This window comes from Nematolebias whitei, chromosome 6 (assembly GCF_014905685.2).
Source record: "Nematolebias whitei isolate Nwh7 chromosome 6, NemWhi1, whole genome shotgun sequence".
NCBI classification, from domain to species: domain Eukaryota; kingdom Metazoa; phylum Chordata; class Actinopteri; order Cyprinodontiformes; family Rivulidae; genus Nematolebias; species Nematolebias whitei.
The window spans coordinates 6,418,808-6,439,550 of record NC_056503.1 but is presented as its reverse complement, the minus strand read 5'-3'; the positions used below and the strand labels follow the sequence as shown (position 1 = coordinate 6,439,550).

Here is a 20,743-nt window from a genome sequence, read left to right as displayed (position 1 = left end):
TAACTAAGCTCAAACTCAGCTTCTGTTACCATGGTGATCTAACTAGGTTCAAACTGGGCCTCTTACCATGGTGATCTAACTAAGTTCAAACTCAGCTTTTGTTACCATGGTGATCTAACTAAGCTCACACTCTGCCTCTGTTACCATGGTGATCTAACTAAGCTCAAACTCTGCTTCTGTTACCATGGTGATCTAACTAGGCTCAAACTCAGCTTTTGTTACCATGGTGATCTAACTAAGCTCATACTCTTAACTCTGTTAGGATGGTGATCTAACTAGGCACAAACACGGCCTATGTTGCCATGGCGGTCTAACTAAGCGCAAACTCAGCTTCTGTTGCCATGGTGATCTAACTAAGCTCAAACCATACTTGTGCATGGTATGAGGACATTTATCAGGTCTCTCTTGTAAATGAGTCCTCGAGGCTCAATGGGATTTACCTGTCTAAATAAAGGTTGAATGAATGAATGAAAAAGGACATCCTGCAAATAAGTAACAACAAGTAAGCAACTTTTACTCAAAGCAAAAATTTTAATGACTTCTTACATTTACCAGTACTTGAATAGATTTTTATACAATAACTTGATACACACCTCAAAGCTGGGATGGTGGACATTGGGACCTTAGTGTGTGTTTGTTTTTGCTGCCCACTAATCGACAAACACACATCACGGATATCGAGATGGGGTAGAGGTAGAGCAGCCGACTTGAGACCAGAAAGTTGTGGTTCGACTCCCCACCATGCATGCAATATGTCGTGGCGTCCCTGAGCAATACACCTAATCCTTAATTGTTCCCAGGGTGGTTGCACAGCTGCCCACTGCTCCACCTGGGTGTATCTCAGGTGTGATGGGTTAATTGCAGATAATTAATTTCATCATTGTATGGGAACATGCAATGATGACAACACATAGCACTTACATACTTGCATATTGGTGGGTGGGCTCTCAAAATGAATATTGTATTTTTTGCTTATGCCAGTCACATTTAACTTCAACCAGGTTGTTTTTGTCCTAAATTCCATGAAAAAGATTAGGCATGGAAATTTTTCTTTTTTCATTGTTCCTATGCATTTGCTCCTGGTCTCTGTGTGGCAAAGAGAAAATCCAGAAGGGAGATGGTTTCAGGACATGTCAGCACATAGTTCGCTCCACGTGGCCACTAGTCTCCTCCCCATGCTGAGCCTGAAGGGCTGCTACGCAGTGAGTCTTCCTCTGCTGCTGTGATATCCTCCTCTTCCTGTGCTGGTTTCCTTGTGATTTCAGAAGGTGTGAGTGAGGCCAAAAATATCTGGTGTTACTTCAGTCTGTGTAGGTTGGATGACAGAAAAAAGGGAAACAGACTGAAGAGGGGAGTTGATGCTGCTAGTTGTTGCTCATTTGTTAATGCTAACCCCCTCCCCCCCGGAAAGCCTCCCATTTCTCCTACCATGCCCCTCCTCCTCTCTTCAGCCCCTTTTAACTGTCGTTAGTCTCTATGGGCGGGGGTGCGCATTCCAGTACGGTAGCTTTGCAAGGCCAGTTTCTGCCTTTTTCTGTCCCTGTTCAGTTCAGATCAGGAGAGAGCGTTGATCAGGTCGCTAGCTAGCAACCAGGCCCTGCTCTGCTCTGTCAGGCAGCTCATCTCTACCACCCAGGATGCGTATTATGTGAGTGAAAACAATCCATATCTACACACCGTCCTGCTTTGTGGGGTTGAAAGTCCAGCACCACGCCAGCTGGAGCAGCTACTCCCAACGCTGGGATGAAAGAGGCCCATTACAGGGTTTGCAGTTCTCTTGGAGAGGAGTTGCAAGCAAGCTAAACCAGGTAAAGGTCAGTAATGTTGAGCAAATACTGATGCACTTAAAATCAAAAGTAGGCCACAGAGCACGAGTGTTGTAGCAGCTGGATTATAACTTTATTAACTCAATCCTTCCTTATGGGGTAACCTCCTTCCTTATGGGGTAACCACATTCTTTTAGCTGTTAGCATCCTGATTTGCTTAACATCATCTTGAGGTTTTAACAAGTAAAAACAGGATGTGGCAAGAGATTATTTCTAGATAAGAGCATGCTTGTAGCATGTGAGTGAGCAGATTTTCTCCTTTGTTGTACTGTGAGGACCCACATGGACGCCTGCTGCTGTGTGTTGATTGTGCTTTGCCTAGTTGGTAACATTCAAGTGATCTAGCTATCTGACCAGGGTGGGTAATTTAATTCTTGCTTTCAGATAACTTTTCTGGTGACTCACATAACATTCAGTTGTGCTGCAAATGAATTTACATGGCACGTGGTGGTAGCATTTTGTTTGCTTCGATGTTTACACTGAGAAATGGGGATTTTGTTGAATGAGAAAAGGACGGTCATGGCCAAAGGGAGGACACACAAACAGTTGATGACTAAAGGCATTGAACCATGGGAAGGCCTGCTCAGAAAACTTATTGCTTTTTACATTTGACTCAACTTGGAATCCTCAAGAGTTGGTGTCCATCCTTCACTGTCACCTGTCAGGTTTTAACTTTATCTGTCTTCTTCACTTCACAGATCAGAATTAGAGACCCTAACCAAGGCGGTCGAGACATCACAGAAGAGATTATGTCAGGGGGCCGTAGTGGCTCTACACCAACACCACCACATGTGAGCAAAATAGCAACTTCTAAAATATATAAAATAAATATATATACAGTATTGATTTTCAGTGGAATGCCTCTTAAAATAAATTAACTGGTGGTGTTGTACTTTATGCAAGTATGGTGTACTTTACTTTTTATATTTGGTAACAGGTACTTTACAGAAGTCCAAAACCAAAATCTAGTTCACATTAGTGTTTATCTTGTCATTATCTCTTTGATTTTTAGAAACTTACATACAAAAAAGTAACCATTTGAATAATACTGTTTATAAACACTTGAGCAAATATTCTGTCTTCAAGTGTTGCACTATAAGCTGTGGAAAAATAAACTCGTTTTATTGAACACTGTTGTGTTGTTTTATAACCAACGGGGGCCCTGATATTGTTTTCTGCTGAAACAGACCAATGTGTGTTGTCCTCACTGCCCTGTTTGTGTGTCTCCCTACAGACAGCCATATCTGGATCAGAGAGTCCAGCGCTGCCCCAGGCTAACGGTGAGAGCATCACAGCTGCTGCTACACCAGTAATGGTTAGACCCGGTGAGTGCAGTACCAGTACATTTATACTCAACTATCAATGCTTCAACAACATTTGGAGGGGCATCTAAAAGTTAAGTCTGGTCCTCTGGACATAAAAAAAAAAAGAAACGTTTCGTCTTTCATCCGAAAGACTTCCTCAGTCTGAGGTGCTGTATTCAGCTCAGTCTCTTAAATAGCACCTTCTCGTAGTGGATCATCCAGTTTGCTGCTGACAACCAAAACCAGCTGCTCACATGGTCAAGAAGGACCATCAGCCTAACGATGCATCATCAGCACCCTGATGGCTGTTTACTATTCACAGGAGGCTGAGTGATACTAGCAATCACAGCATTGTAAGAGGGGGACAGTTGAACCCCGAGGCCTCCACCCCTTTTTAATGATGGATGGTTTCTTTTCACAAAGATGGCCTCCTTTACTCCTCTCTCAAACCATCGTTCCTCTCTATCCAGGATGTGAACATCTTCATCCCTGAAAGAGTGACCGCTGGCCTGGAGATGAGTGTAGACCGCAGAGTCCTGGCCTGATGATGTTGATCTTCTGTGCTGGGCCATCCTTTTGGACAGTGGCTGTTTAGGTTCCCCGTTGTAAGACTGATCACCCTCCTGACACTGAACAGCATACACAATATTACTCTAAAAAAGTTAAATCTGGTCCTCTGGACATTCAAAATTCAAAACATTTTGAATGTCCAGAGGACCAGATTTAACTTTTTTAGATTTTTCTATCTGGATTATTGATCATGCATCAGGACAGTATTACTCTGTTTGTGCTGGGGGACTGGATCTTTGGGATGAACCAGTTTTTGCCAAAATGTATTTTGGGGTTTAAAAGCCACTGGGACGTTGTGTTTAGAAAATAAACGTCTCAGTTTCTCTGATACTCCCTCAACATATGGAATAACCACTGGTCTGGGTTCCTCCTTTTCACCCGTTGGCTGACTGGAGTCCTGTTTGGGTTTCTTTTCTGCTTTCAGGAAGGTCCAGTTAGGATATCCACATTGCTCTAGAGCCTCTCTTGTGTGGGATTTCGCCTTCTGCCTGGCTCCTGAGTTAGTGGGGGCGCTGTCTGGAGATGATTGTAGACCAGAGGACCAGATTTAACTTTTTTAGATTTTTCTGCCTGGATTATTGAGTATGCATCAGCATATTTGGAGGGGTAGCGCGGTGTTACAGTGGTCGTCCAGTTCTCCTATAGCAACAAGAGCTGTGGGTTTATGTTGTTTACGTTTACTGCTCTGTTTCCTCCTTCAGTCGGGTCAAAGACAAATTTCTCGGGTTAATCAGTGATTCCAAATTGTTCACATCAGAGTGTGAGGGTTGATGGTTGTGCGTTTGGGTTATGAATGTCGGACGATCAGTCCAGGGAGTATAGTACCACTTTACTGAACTTTAAAACTACAGCTTCTGCAAATAAATGAAGAAAATGTGTACTTTTAGTTGTTAATAGTTTTTGAACAAATAAGCACAACTGAACAAATTTAGAAGAGTAAAATAACTTTCCTGTAAACACAAAGTATTAAAAATACAATCTCATAAATGAAATGGTCACATTTGAGTTGTCAAGCATTCCCTTGGAAATAAAACTAAAGAATAAAAAATAAATTTCACATTTGCCATTTGGAAAAGTAAACAATGAGTTGTGCAAATATAATGTCATGTGCAAAGGCCTACCTCTCTGTAAAGATCTCTTGTAAACCGTTAATGCTAACGCATTTTATTATTTATTTTTTTTAAATTAGCAGCTCTTCTTCCTCCTGGACCAGCTCTGTCGCTGCTGCTGCCGCTTCAACATTTGAAATTTCCTCCATTTTCTCAACCGCACCGTCTCTTTTACTTCTTGTTACAGACTGGATGGGGTGGAGTCACGTGACTACAGACTGCACGTAGCGTAGCGTCTTAAAGGGACATGAGCATAGCTTACCTATACACAGCCAAAAGACAAAACGACTTTTATTTTTATTTTTTTAAAACACTGAAAATACCAACATGGTATGACGTCGATCATTGTTATAAATTTTGGTGTCGGTTATATGTATATATATATTTTTATTTATTTTTTTTTTTTTTTTTTTTTTTTTTATTATTTATTTATTTATTTTTTGTTGTTTTAGTTGGAGATGATGAACAAAGTTGTTTAAAAACAGCTGATTTGATAGCTCATTTTTCAGCTATGTGAAAAGACTATAAAGTCTTTATTGGTAAAGCTGAAGGTGGCGTGAAAAAGCCAGCAGTCTCTCTGCTTCTATTTAACTTTGAATGTTCAAATTCCATCCATCCCAGTGGTGTAGTCTACATTTTTGTAGTGGGTATACTGCAGTAAAGTTAATTTTACATTGGACGTTGGACACAGATGAAGCCACAGAGCATTCGCGAATGTCCAATGTCCAACGTAAAACTAACTTTACCACGGTCAGTCCGTATACTGTACTTAGAAACCAAAGTACACTGGTTAGTACACTGTAATCATCAATTTATTTTGATTTTTAATTATATTGAACATTTCCAAATTTCTCTGATGCTTATATTTGAATAAATGAACAACAAACTTTGTACAACAGTTGACTTTGTATTGAAAACATGTTATAGAATTCATAAAACAGTATCAAAGCAAGTATTAAGTAGTAAGTACAGAATTATACAATCATTCGCTGGATAAGCAAATGTATAAAGAAGCGCTGTATATCGATAGATTGTTATGGAAGTGTTTAACTACCGTTTAATGTATCAGTGACACATGCCTAATGATATGTTGTGTATCATTGGGCACTTTTAAGTGGGTACACTGAAATTCTTGAGCTTTTCTTGTGGGTATACTCCGTATGCCCACGTATCACGTAGACTACACCACTGATCCATCCATTATCTTTATCCGCTTGGTCCTTTTTGGGTCACAGGGGTTATTGTTGCCCATATCCAACCTTCACTGTGGGAGAGGCGGGGTACACCCTGGACAGGTCTCCAGTCCGTCACATGGACACATATAGGCAAACAAGACAACCAACCATTCACTCTCTCACTCTCACCTAGGGACAATCCAGAGTTACCAATCAGCCTAACATACATGTTTTTGGTCTGTGGGAGAAAACCATGCAGCCCGGAGAGAACATGCAAACTCCACCCAGAAAGAACCCCGACAGGGATTTGAACCAGGGCAACCTGCTGGCTGAGAGGAAACAGCTCTACCAACTGCACCACCTTGCTGCCCAGTGTTCAAATTACACTGTATTTACACTGTACAAATTAAAACTGACAAATATGAAAGAGAGTGATAGTTTTTTTTTTAATTATTATTACTAATAAATAGCAGCATGAAAGGGGGTGGGGGTGGAAGGGGGATAATTGTAAAGAACAACTTGTGAATTTGACAGCGGTCTTACTAAGGTGTTTTTCCAACTTTTTGACTATCCAGATGACAAAGAGAAGCAAACGCCTCCTCTGTCACAGACCCCTGAGCCTGCTAAGACTGATCCCTCAGAGTCCACCTCCGTTGACGCCAACACAAACGTACCTGATCTCCCTCTACTGTCAGAATCAAAGAAGGCTTCTCTTGACGCTATTTCCACGCTTGCCCCCAGTGCTCCTGTTGCAGATGTGATGGATGCTCCCTTGCCTCCAAGGGAATCTGCACCAACCCCTCAATCAGGACCTGAAGTACCTGCCTACCCTGCACCCCTCCCTGACCCTTTTCCTACGTCTTCTGCACAGAACAAAATGGACATGTTGGTCAATGAGGCGACAGAGGAGGTGGTGACAAAGGAAGATGCTACAGTGGAAGAGACAGATGCTTTAGACCCATCCACTGCTCAGCCCTCCAACACTAATGGTGTGGGTGGGGTAGAGCTAGAGAGGCCATTGGTCATGTTGCCACCCTGTCACTTGGACGACCCGCTAGAGTCTCCCATTGCACAGCCAGAGGAGCTGTGTCTGCGCAACGGCCTCCCACTCCCAGCTCCCCGGGACCCCGATGCTCCTGTGATCGGCACGTCGGAACAAGACGACAGCCCCATAGCTGAGCCGGATGTCAGTCAGACCTCTGTTACTGAAGTGGCCAAACAAATAGTCACAAACCCGACTGAACCTACTGACCAGTCAGGACCTGCACACATTGTTGAGGACTTTCCAGTTAAAGCGGTTGTCCAGGCAGAACCTGCTCAGCCTGAGGCACAAGATACACTTCCTAAGGCTGTCCTGGATGTTAAAGACAACGACCCAGTGCCCCAGTCTGACACCAGGGAAGAGACATCATCTCTCGCAGGACCTGTTTCCACAGCTGACAGCACGCCAGAGCCCATGCCTGCGCCTCCCACTTCCACTGCAGAGGACACTCCATCTACACAAACTGTCACCCCTACACATGTAGAAACTAATATGCAAGGTCAGTGTCCTCCTCATGTTTGAGGCCAACTTCTGTAATCTGGGCAAGCTCTTGAGCAAAATGCCACAAATATTTGTCATTCTTTTAGGATTTTTCTCAACAGAATTGGTTCTTGTTAGATACTTTTGCAGTGATCTGAAGCTGATTGTCAACTTTCTATAGCTGCTGTGTCTGTGCCAAAGAAGAAAAGGAAGATGAAGGATCTGAACAAAAAGGAGGCCGTGGGAGACCTCTTGGATGCCTTTAAAGAGGTTTGTCTGCAGTAACACTATTTTTTTACTTACCGTAATCTAAAGTTGATTAAATCTTTTCCTGTGCATACAACATCCTTTGTAATGGTAGTACATCATGTAGAATGTATTGATGCATGCTCAATAATCCAGGTAGACAAATCTATCAAGGTTGATGGATTCTTCTGGAGAATCCTTCCAGAGGACCTGACTCAACTTTGTTAGATGTGTAGAATGTAAATTAAACCAGGATGTTTTGCAGTTTGCAAATCTCCTAAACCCAGAACTTATTCACATTGGAACAAAGTAAACATATCAAATGCTGAAATTAAACCTTTTTTTTTAAGGCTAAGGTGATTCTGAATGTTTTGGCAGTAGCACGTAACAGTAACATCTTCGTGTGACTTTGCTCGCTGTTGGCGACCCCCGAAGAAGGGAGCAGCCTGATAAAAAAAATCTAATCTGAAAATTAAGTTACAGTTTTTGCATTGATTCTGTCAAATCTGTTTAGTTTTCCTGTATTGTTACCAGTTTTTTAATGTTTGAGCACTTTTAGTGACATAAAAATTTTCAAATACGACCCTCATAATGCAACGTGCACAAGTCTAAAATGTGTTTTGCAGTCATGAAAATCCTAGAAGTTGACACTGAAAGAGTATTTTTGCCTTTGTTATATTCATATGGGTGATATAAAAAATAATAGCACAGTGTTTACACAGTGCAAAATAAGTAAAACAATTCAATTTATATTTGCCAGACTGGTAGATTTCTGCCTTAAACAACTTTATTTCACTCAAAGGTTGTTTTAAAAATTCAGCCCATGTGATCATTTACTACAATTTATTTTCCATATTTAGTCATTTATTGAATAAGAATTGTTATGAATATGCAAATATTTGATACACTACAAGCATTTGAAACTGTCCCTCACAGAGAGAACACTGTGAGTTTTAGAAAAGTACAATGTAGACATACATTTTCATTAATCCTGGGCATACAAATACACACATTTTAGTGTTAATGTAGTTTGATTCCAAGAACTAAAGTTGCAGAATCCTCAGGTTTTCATAAGAGAGAGTCAAACGGGCTGTGCTCGCTCCCACAGCGGCACCCTTTCTGGTATTGGGAGTTTGTTGTGACATGTGTCAGACATGTCTGTATGCTAATGATGTTTGTCTGAACACATTATATTTAATACATTACATTTTAAATTAAAAGTCCTGGGAGGTTGGGATGATGTATGTATGGGCTTTGGTGTCTCCCCAGCCGCACAGAATAATTAGATATGTACAGATGTTTGTTCACTTTTTACACGCCTTGATTTTTATGGCGGGGCTGTCGGTTCCATTGGCAGGGTGTGCCGGTAAGGAGGTGTGCTCTGGTATTATTACATATGCAAGAGTAGTATTTATAAGAACAGTAATTCATACCAACAGAATGAAATAAACTGCTTTAATTGATTCAAAATCATTGTATCAATCAGATCTATTATGATTTGGTTGCAAAACATTTGCCATTCAAAGATCCTAAACTGACCTTTCTGATTAAGGAGCAGGTAGTTGTGCAGCCTGAGCCCGAGCCAGCTCCGGCACCAGAGTCAAAGCCCCCTGCTGCTTCCTCTCCTGCTCCAGAGGAGGCAGACCTGACCTGGGAGGATAAGGAGGACAAACTGGATGCGGAGAATATTCAACCTGATCCTCAGAAGCCAAATGCCACCGACAAAAAGTACCAGTACAAGGAAGGTTAGTTCACCAGTGATGTAACTAGGGGTGGGCGATATGGCTCAAATATAATATTGTGATATTTCAGAGCATTCTGACGATAACGATAAATTTCATGATATAACAAAAACCGAAATCTTAGCTATTCATTTGACAAAATTAACTTAACATGTTGCTTTGCAGTATTATATAAAAACTAAAAAAAAAAAGAAAACGGGTTAATTTTACTGAAATTACTTTATTTAGTAAAGTATTCAGTCTCCAAGTATAAAAATGAAAAATAAAAATGATCCTTCTGTTATTTAGATTGAAAAAGTCTGCACAAAATATAGAACAATAAATCCACCACTAAAACTAAAGCAGGTGAAGTTTCCCAAAATAATAAATAAAATTAAAGCTTAAGATCTGTTGAGCATAAATGTAACATACAACAAATATGTTGCCTTTAAATGAGCTGTAACTTCCAGAACTTGTAAAAAGGTGATCAGCTGACCCTGAAGCTTGTGGTGTTTCTGTTCCTGCAGGAATGATTCATTTCTCTGATGCTCTGTCTCTGATCACCTGACTCTGTTCTTGGTCCATGGACTGTGGAACTCAAGAGACAGTTGAGCTGCGCGTTTGTACCGGCAGTGTAGAGCGGGGGGAGAAACACAGCCGAGCCGCGCATTGCTTGTTTTTATCTTTTTAGCTAGCTAGTATTGCGTGTGGCTAATTAGCGTTATGCCAGTACTGACAGGTGGGTGGGTGGGGAGGGGGGTGCGCAGTTTGGTTCGGTAGTTTGGTGCGCTTGATTCTGTTAATTGGGCGGGGCGCCCTGCTTGTATAATGGTAGGTGAAACACTGACGTATTTACCTCATGAAATTAGCATATCATGATATAATTTATTTTCCCGGGCAAACTTCTTTTACTGGTATTATCGTGAGCGATATGATATGGCCCAGCCTTATATGTAAATGGTAAATGGACTACTTATAGCATCTTTCTATCTGATCAAGATACTCGAAGCTCTTTACAACACAATCTGTGCCTCATTCACCCATTCATACAGCACTCTACTAGATCTATACAAAGAATAATCAGTGCTTTATCACATTCATACACTGATGGGACAGACATCAGAGGCAATGAGGGGTTCAGTGTCTTGCCCAAGGACACCTCAACATGTGACTGCTGGTGGAATCAAACCCCCTATTCTTGCATTGGAGGATGACTGCTCTAACCATTCAGCCACCGCTGCCCATGTGCAAAGGTGGTTCCTTGGGTTGAGTCCTGGGTCAAGATGGTGTTTTACCAGATCATGCTAATGATACATGTCTTCAGTTTGATGAATTATCACTTCTGGCGTCTTTTCTAGCCCAGTGATACTGACTATACAGCACAGAAAAAGAAATGTCAACTCATATGAGAGTTTTTTTTTTAACGGTTTACTTTGTTGACATTTAATTATACTGATAATACGTTTAATTATGTAATTTTATGTTCTGATTGGGAAGACATCATGGTCATTGCTGTTTCATTCCTATGCTTAAGACCAATGGAAGCCAATCAACACAGAAGAGAAGAAGAAATATGACCGAGAGTTCCTCCTGGAATTTCAGTTCATCTCAGCCAGCATGAACAGGCCTGAGGGTCTTCCAGCCATCAGTGATGTTGTTCTAGACAAGGTAGAAACATCAGAAAACTGTAACTATATGTTTGACCTTAAACAGTTTAAATTAGGCCACTTGTCCATTCTTCACTGAAAGTCACATTAAGGTATCCTGATGCATGCACAATAATCCAGGTAGAAAAATCTAAAAAATATATATTTTTAGATCACATTAAGGTACTTGAAATGTGCTTTAGCGTAACAGAAATGGTGGTAAAACCCAGTAGAGTAAAAAAAAATGTGTCCGCCAACCAGTAATAGTTTTTCCCTGTTTAGGCAAATAAAACTCCTCTTCGTCAGCTTGACCCCAGTCGCCTCCCAGGGATGAACTGTGGTCCTGATTTCACTCCCTCCTTTGCCAACCTTGGCAGGCCTGGCATGGGAGGCGGGAGCAGAGGACCGGTGAGTTAACATTTTTTTCAGTGTGACAGCACTGCTCGCTTAAAGAGAACGGTTCTTCCATGAAAAATGTGTTGCTGTCCACCTCACTTTTTGTCTGCAGCCTCCCGGGATGGGCATCGGGGTCGGCGGTCCTCGTCGCTCTCAGCAAGTCCAGAGAAAAGAGCCGCGAAAGATCATCACCAGCATGTCGCTCAACGATGACGTGCAGCTCAACAAGGCTGAAAAAGCTTGGAAACCTTCGATGAAGAAGCCGACTCGAAGCCGCGTGGCGGCAGAGGATGTTGAGGAGAACGATCCTGAACAGATTAAAACACAGGAGCTGTTCAAACGGGTCCGCAGCATCCTCAACAAACTCACCCCTCAGAAGTTTCAGCAGCTCATGGTGCAGGTGCAGGAACTGACTGTTGACACTGAGGAGAGGCTGAAAGGAGTCATCGACCTCACCTTCGAAAAGGCCATCTCCGAACCGGACTTTTCAGTGGCCTACGCCAACATGTGCCGCTGTCTCTCTGGGGTAAGTGGTGCCACGATCAGGAAGGGTCAATAAGCTTGACCTCATATTTTGACTCATATCTTGTTTGTGTGCAAAGTGCAATACAGGATTACTTGGTTTAAGAAACTTAACCTGCATTTATTTTGATTGTTTAGTCAGGGAAAAACTCTTGATTTAAAATTCACATTATAGATTTTCTGAACAAATTAGTTCACCTCTTGTTCAGTTGGACACATGCAACTTTTTACACAGCATGGATACAGTTTGGTTATAGCTGAAGGATAAAAAAAATAAAAACAGCAAATGTAAACATCCACACTAGAAAATATAAAAATCTGAATGTATCATCACCATATAAATGACTACCGTAGTTTATGCTGTATAAGTCAAAGTTTTTTTGCATAGTTTGCATGCCCTGCGACTTACATGCTGAAGTGACTTATTTATGTTTTTTCCATATTTAAACCAATTTTTGGCTGAGATTTGACTGTTTTCATTCATTGACTGAAAATATTGAACACTACTATTTTCAGCCGCTAGATGGCAGTTGAGTAGTATGGCATGCAGTTGTGTCATGTAATAGGTAAAAGTGGCTATTAGTGACACAATTTGCTTGCCATAGACTGCCACCTTCGTCCAGCTTGTCTGGAGCAACTGTCAAATCAGCTTAATTTCTTTGCGCTTCCCCGGCAAAATGCAGCTGATTTGACCATTGAAGTGCATTTATTAAGTAAAAGTTCAACTGAGACACACCTTTACTATAAAGTCGAGAAAACAAATAATTGTTTTTAGGTGTTTATCTTGTTAAATTTTGAAGACATGTACAGAGACTCATCCCTCTGCATGTTCCCGCATCCGCAAATCCATTTTTGAAATGCAGCTGATTTGAATGCAGCTGATTTGATCGTCAAAGTGCATTTATTAAGCAAAAGGTAGACTGAGACAAACCTTTACTATAATTTCGAGCAAACAAATGATTGTTTTTAAGTGTTAATCTTGTTAAATTCTTGTTAAAGTCACCTCTGAGCTGAGGTTTTCAGTAGTTGTTCAGCCAGTTTGATTGTAAATGCAGAACAACATTCACAGAATCTGCAACACAGAGGGGAAGATTTGTTGTTTTTAAAATCTTTGCCCTTAAATATCATTACTCTTTTCTGTTTTTCTGTTAGCAAAATATATCATAAACCGCTGAATGGACTTTAATAAAGCTTTCATTAAATGACCGCAACTCAGAAATGTCACAAATATTGAGCTAATGCTTCATATGTAGTAATATACTTCAAGCGCTAACAGAAGATAACCAGGTTACCCTGAGATCATCCATAAGATGTCCAGGGGGTTTGACCAAAGCTGCTGTTGGTCCATCTCTTCTCACCACTAGATGATCTTAGTCTCTTGCATGAAAGGTGGCATGTGATATGCATGTCTTTGGGGAATGCTAGGCGCTTAACTGAATTAACTACAGTTTAGTACGTGTTGCACTTGGCAGTCATTTAAAAAGAAACTACTGTGGAAATAACTGATCACAGCCCATGCAGCCACAGATACGATCATTTGAGTTCACAGATGTGTCTTTTGGGCTCCAGTGACGACCTCAGTTCACTGCCACGTGTCTGGACCACAGATCCAAGTGATAGGACTGAGGAAATGGGGAGCTGCAAATATAATGTTGAGCAGACTGATGTCTTCCTGTTTTAATATTTCATTTATTTAATTCGTAATACGGATTTTTTGCTCTTTTCAGCTTAAAGTCATCACCCCAGATAAACCGGGCTCCACTGTGAATTTCCGTAAGCTGCTGCTAAACCGGTGTCAGAAGGAGTTTGAGAAGGATAAGGATGACGACGAGATCTTTGAGAAGAAGCAGAGAGAGCTGGAAGCTGCTTCAGGGGTATTGTATTGCCTCATAAAATCAAAGCTGCATTTTAAACTTAGCTAAGTATCCGAAAAGTTTGGTATATCACTTCCTGTCCTGTTGTGTTAAACTTTTCCTGGCAGGAAGAGGAGAAACAGCGACTAACGGAGGAGCTAGAAGAGTCCAAAGACAAGGCCAGGAGGCGCTCCCTGGGCAACATCAAATTTATTGGTGAGTTGTTCAAGCTCAAAATGCTCACAGAGGTCATCATGCACGACTGCATCGTAAAGCTGCTTAAAAACCACGATGAGGAGTCCCTGGAGTGCCTCTGCAGACTGTTGTCCACCATCGGCAAGGACCTAGACTTTGCGAAGGCCAAGGTAGAGAACAGTCAAATGAAAGAGCAACATTTTATTTTACAAGCTGTCTTGAGCAGTGTACCTGCTTTAGTAAACATTTATGACTATCTAGTAGAACAAGTATTCTTACTGCTTGTCTTCAGCCTCGTATGGATCAGTACTTCAACCAGATGGAGAAGATAATAAAGGAGAGGAAGACCACTTCAAGGATCCGGTTCATGCTGCAAGATGTGCTGGACCTTCGACGGGTAAATCATAACACAACGACATGTTCTGTGTGCAGGAAATGGCAGAACTGACAGGAAACACACTCAACAATTATCTCTATAGCAGTTCAATTCAGTTTATTTCTATAGCATCAAATCACAACAGAAGTCATCTCAGGGCACTGAACAGAAACATTCATGTACATAAAAAGACAACTAGTCAAGTTCTCTAAGGAAGCAGAAGATTGTCTTGAACCTTCACTTCATCACAGTCTCCCAATCCTGAGCAAACATAAAGGAGACAGTGGAAAGAAAAAACTCCCTTTTAACAGGAAGAAACCTCCAGCAGAACCAGGCTTAGGATGAGCGGCCATCTGCTTCGACCAGCTGGGTTTGAGAGGACAGGAAGGAGAGACAAACAAACAGTGACAGGTCCAGATGTACTTTCTATAGGCGGAAAGACAAAAAAACATTTTAAGATAAAAATAATTACAAATACAAAACAGGTAGAGTAGAGCAAGTAAAGACAGCAGCAGAGTGAGGATATGTGGTCAGTTTGTTCTCCAGCAGTCTAAACCTACAGTAGCATAATGACTAAGGGATAGCTCAGGAAACCCAAGCCGACCATTTATCAAAAAGGAGTCTTAAGCCCAGTTTTAAAACTGGACAATGTCTCAGCCTCACGGACAGAAACTGGAAGTTGGTTCCACAAGAGAGGAGCCTGAAAACTGAAAGATCTTCCTCCCATTCTGCTTTTCGAAACTCTAGGAACCACAAGTAAACCTGCAGTCTGAGAGCGAAGTGCTCTGTTAGGAAAATATGGAACAATAAGATGGAGCTAGGTTGTTGAGAGCTTTGTAGGTTAGAAATAAGATTTTGAATTTTATTCTGGATTTGACAGGGAGCCAATGGAGAGAAACTAAAACTGGAGAGATATGATCTCTCCCACTAACTCCAGTTAAGAATCTGGCAGCAGCATTTTGGATCAACTGAAGACATTTTAAAGACGTATTTGGACACCCAGATAATAAACCATTGCAATAGTCCAGTCTAGATGTGACAAATGCATGGACCAGTTTTTCTGCATCATTTTTAGATAAGATGTTTCTAATGTTAGTGATATTACGCAGGTGGAAGAAGGCAGAGGACTGCCTGAGTAACGTTTTAATGTGGGGGATAAAAGACATGTCCTGATCAAAAATAACACCAAGATGTTATTCAGGTGATGCAGTTCAAGCAGTGGCAGAGACTTGAGAAAAAATAATGCTTGGTGTTTACAGCTTTTCAAACACCACCTCCAGTGTTTAAGGTTTTATGTTTTAGCCCGTGTGCACATCCCAATTTTAATTATTATAATACAGACATATTACGTTATAGTCTCCATTAGAGCTGCAACAACAAATTGATAAAATCAATAAAAATTGATGATTAAAAGCGTTGGCAACGAATTTCATTATCGATTTGTTGCGTCGCGCGATAATGCTTCTTTCACGGCGCTGCGGAGCCGTTTTGTTCACCTGAAGTTCATTGTCAATGCTGACTGACTGAATAAAGTAAATAAAATAAAAAAATTGCAGCGCGAGTTGAACAGAGCGAGGGGGGAGGCGGAAGCAGAACAGAGGTGGTGTTTTCAATGGAAATTAAATAAATTTTACAAATGACCGACGCAGCGAAAACTGTTCGACCCAAGTCCTCCAAAGTGTGGGAGCACTTCACAAAGATAAAAGTGAGCAACATGCAGGTTTGAAAAGTGACGACACGACACAGGAGAACCACGGAGATTAAACGTAAACATGTCGGAGTCACGAGGAGGATGAAGGAGCAGCAGCTGATACAACTCATCTCACTCCCAACTTGTGTGTTGCAGGTGAGTCTCTACAATATTCTACATTTGTTGTTTCCAAGTGAGAAAATGTAACGTCAGTCTCTCTGTAGCTGAAGCTGCTGCTTGTTTGTTTGCTGATTAATGACGGTGATAGAGAACGTGTGTTACTTTTTATTTAATTTAATTGGCACAAGCAGTGTTGAAATGTGATTTATAAATAAATCTAACACAAAGATAATAATTTAATGATTAAGCTTCAACTTTTAATTTGCTGGCAAAGTCTGAAGACACTGCAGGTATGGCAGGATGAATTGCATTTAAACAGGAATTAAAGTAATTTATTACATCTACTCAAATGTGTGTAATTAAGTATTTTGTGTGTGTGTATGTGTTTAATTGCTCTTTTAGCTACTTTTGCCTGAACCTAACACTGTAAGTAAAACAAGGCATTTCTTGAGTTGCTATAAATTATGCTATAATACATATTTACTCTCTCATTCCAGAAAACAACAACAAACAATGACAGCCTTCATGATGGACAGACATCATGGACACCACAGCAGCAGCTGTCTTCACTGATAACATCCTTAAATGATCGTCACTGACATGAGGCCTCTGTCGATGGTTGAAGACGAAGGCTTCACTACAATGATCCACACTTTTAATCCAGGTTACACTCTTCCCTCAAGGACACATTTTACAAAGTAGACTACATATTGTGCAGGTATAAAGCATACATTTGTATATATTTTTGTGTACATTTATTTTTTAAAGCTATTTGACTAACTTTTATTTTTTATTAATCAATATTTTACTAACAGAATAGTCAAATAGCAAACTGTTTTTTGTGCTAATTGCTATGTCAGTCAAATGTTCAATTTTGGAATAAAGAGGTGGAAATTAAAACGTTTTGTTTTTTTGCCGATTCATTGATTAATCGAAAAAATAATCGGCCGATGAATCGATTAATGAAATAATCGTTAGTTGCAGCCCTAGTTTCCATACGTCTGTTAATATTCTCTTGACCGGGCCACAACTTCTGATATGCTCCAGATAATCTGATGATGGGTACTACAAGTCTAAAATCAAGGTCAAAGGTTCAGCAATGTCTTTGCTTGTCCGGGCCCTTGCTTGAACAAGTAGTTTGTTGATGATCGTATGATGAGTCTTGTAGTGAACTAGACTTCCAACATCAATCTGTCTCTGAAGACCTTCAGGGGACAGGAACTGTTATTTCATTGATTTGAATCCAGAAATACAAATTTTCTCATCAAGAAACCATTTAATTGTATCCTGAATTAATCAGTTGAAAGAACACTCTTCTTTTTTATATTATCATTACTATTTTACAATATCTTGATAATCAAAAGTGTGTTTAGTTCATACCATTTCTAATGTTGAAGTAAACCACTCATTTAAATCAACGGTGAAACAGTATTAATGATTTTTAAACCTCATTAGACTTAGATCATACAAATTAAATGTCTATTTATGAAGTAAGTGTGCATTTTAATCTTCTTTCTGAGTGAGGAGGGGATTTGATGTCGGTCAAAAGTCAGAACAAGTTATGAGAACGAAGTGCCTTGTTTTTAAAACTCTCAGACAGTAAATAAGAAACTGGCACCTGCAAAGTCTGTCATTTCTTCAAAATATTTTCCTGTCTGTACTAACCGTTCTTAAAAACATTTCTGCTGTCTGTTGACTTCTAATAACCCTCTGACATCACAAAAACTCAACCCCTGCTGGTTGTGCTAACCAGTCAGGAAGTACCAAGTGACAGGAAGTGGATACCCTTTAAAAGTCCACACTTCTTGGAACTATTCAGTCTTCCTGGAACTTTTAAGTTTTACGAGTCTTCCTGGAACTTTGTCTAGGATGAGACTCAGTCTTACTGGAAGACTCAGTCTTACAGCGAGCTGATGGAATGGGACCATGTGCCAAGGGTCCGTCCATTTCAGCGGAGTCACAGCATGCCTCGCTGTGAACTCACCTGGGCGTAACTACCTACAACTTCTAATGAAGATTCCTTCTAAGAAAGCTTATTCTGTTGAACGGAGTACTTCTTCACGACTTCTGACGTTTACCAGCCACGCTGACCGGAGACGCTGAAAAGGGAGCGTGAAATGGACCTCTGTACCGGAGCTGATTTAGCTTCTGCAAAGGTAAAGAGTCGTCACATTCCTGAGTGTACCGAGGGCTGAGCTGGGGTCGGAGGAAGTGTGCCATTTCTGGTCAACACATCTTCCTTCATCCATCTAAACCTCCTCTTTAAATCTTTAAACTTCTTTACTCCTTCTCTTTAAACTTCTATTCGCCAGTAAATCAAGCTAGGTGCCTTCAGAGATGAATTATTCTCCATCAGTAATCCTCTGTTGTCTTATTTGAACTTGCTAAGTTTATTAATCAGAAACAGATCAGCAAATCAAGTATACATGTTTTGATGTCAAATTTTGATTCTGTTAAATAAATGACCGCATTTATTCTGATGGGTCAAAGATAAATGGCGTCTCATGTCACTAATTATTCACTCCACTCTCAAGTTATCTTGGTCACATGGCAGAAATTTAACTCGAAAAAGAAAGAATCTGTTGTTAATTAAACAATTAATATTCTTTGTGCTTGAACTAGCTTTAATAATTATTAATTAAATAGTGTGTCCACAGCAAAGTGGTCCCAACATTACTACAGTCTTATTGTAACTTGACGCACGCTGCTTGAGTGGTGTAATTAAAAACGAAAGAAGAGCAAGCCAGAAATTGCAGTTTGGTCCTGTATGACTGAACAAAACTCAAGAAGATGGTTGTTGCAAATGTTGACGTGAAAGCAGAATAAAACTGCAGTTAAGTTTTTGTAACAGGTAGGAAAAGGCACTTGGCACTTTTCTTCTTCTTGTTTCAGGTTTTTTTTTCCTCAGCAGCGACATCAGCTGCTTAAAATTAGAGCTGCAGTCTTAAGTATTTCAAACAGCAACTCCACTCTGATGTCTAGACCTTCGCTTGAGGATCAACTCAGAGTTTTTGAGTTTTTCTGAGACTTACACACCCTACATGATAAACAGTGTTTATTTGTGCATCACACCACACTTTTACTTACTTTAAGTGAGAATAAAAAGATGAATGCCATTTTGCTGTGTGAGTCTCCTTAATTGGCTCAAATGGGAGAATGTGGGGAGCAGATTTGACTTCTTTGTGAGTTTTGCTTTAGCAAAGACAAAACGCTTCATTTTTTTTTTTTGTTTATAGAACTCGTCCAGATGACCAGACTAAACTTCTTTAGATTAGCATTAACATGTTTTGTCAACTCTTCAATAACTACTATAACTATTGTTGGTTTTGAACCACTTTGACATGACTGTCGACGAGAAAGAGGGCAGGCACTGGAGGAGGGGGCGTGCCAAAGACACCATCTTAGCACCAACATAACTGGTTTGTTCCACTTTTGAGTAAGCTGTTTGGGAGAAGAATCAGTTTTGTGTTGTGTGTTTCTTTGACTGATGAAGCCTTCTGGATGGAAGGTGAAACGTTTCGGCACAAAAAAAAGAAACTGTCCAGATGACCCGAGTGAAAATTGTTGGAGATTTAAATATATTTGTTCAGTTTCTTTGTCATGCACCAAATTTGCTGTAAATAACTTTTTCAAACATAACATTGTTTATTTTTTAGTTAGTTAGAGCAACAACATTTAGTCATTGTTCATGATTAATGTTATTTTTAAACGTCCTTCAGACCAGTGGATGTGAAATTGACAGAAAGCCACAGTACACCTGCTGTATTTACCATTTGTGTGAGACAGAACAGTAAATTACATAAGTCTTTAAGTCTGTAGGACACCACAGTCTGTCAGATTTCTCTGAATAGCCAATCAGAAGTCAGAATGACCCGATCCATTAATGTGACTGCAGTAGTTCAGTTTTAAAATAGATGGTACTGGGATCATTTAAAGTTATTTTTTGTGTGGTATTTTTTATGTTGACCTTTTCAGATCCACACAGGAAGCAACAGGCTGCAAACCTTCTTGCAGAGGTCACCAGCCCTGGTCCTTGTGGCCCACTGTCTTGCATGTTGTAGATGCTTCTTTGCTTCAACACACCTGATTCAAATATATGAATCACCTGCTCAGAATGTCTTTAGGTTTGGCAGTCGCCGGTCATTGACTCATTTGATTCAGTCAGATGTGTTGAAGCAGGGAAGTATCTACAACATGCAAGACACTAGGTCACAGAGGTCAGAGTTGGGGACCTTCTAAAACAATGATCTAAAGGTGTGTTTGTAGATCAGGTATGATACACATGTTGTTGCCAACAGGTCACTGGTTTGTTGTCAGCTCTGCCTCTCGTTCTGTTTGTCTCATTGCATCCTCTGTAACTGTAAGACTGCCCACCATTAAACTTCTGGGCTATTTTAGTGTTGCTTCCTTCTTCTCCACCCTCCTACAGCAACTGCACTGTTGATTGTGCGAATAATGAATGCTGTGGTTTT

The 20,743-nt window shown here is 40.4% G+C and overlaps 1 protein-coding gene and 1 non-coding gene across 2 annotated transcripts in view; both read left to right on the top strand.

The window, feature by feature from the left end:
- Nucleotides 1-2,524: 2,524 nt before the first annotated feature.
- The window catches only part of LOC119410486 (eukaryotic translation initiation factor 4 gamma 1), a gene marked incomplete at its 5' end in the record, with an annotated part of 43,246 nt that continues 25,027 nt past the window's right edge, over nucleotides 2,525-20,743 (top strand). The window contains 11 exon segments of the mRNA XM_037677365.1: nucleotides 2,525-2,617; nucleotides 3,061-3,151; nucleotides 6,560-7,525; nucleotides 7,688-7,776; nucleotides 9,305-9,497; nucleotides 11,008-11,141; nucleotides 11,402-11,527; nucleotides 11,628-12,041; nucleotides 13,765-13,911; nucleotides 14,019-14,255; nucleotides 14,378-14,482. Coding sequence (XP_037533293.1) covers nucleotides 2,525-2,617; nucleotides 3,061-3,151; nucleotides 6,560-7,525; nucleotides 7,688-7,776; nucleotides 9,305-9,497; nucleotides 11,008-11,141; nucleotides 11,402-11,527; nucleotides 11,628-12,041; nucleotides 13,765-13,911; nucleotides 14,019-14,255; nucleotides 14,378-14,482 — 2,595 coding nt within the window.
- LOC119411596 lies at nucleotides 13,601-13,675 on the top strand. The gene has a single exon (XR_005186896.1). It is a non-coding gene; the product is annotated as a small nucleolar RNA SNORD66 (small nucleolar RNA).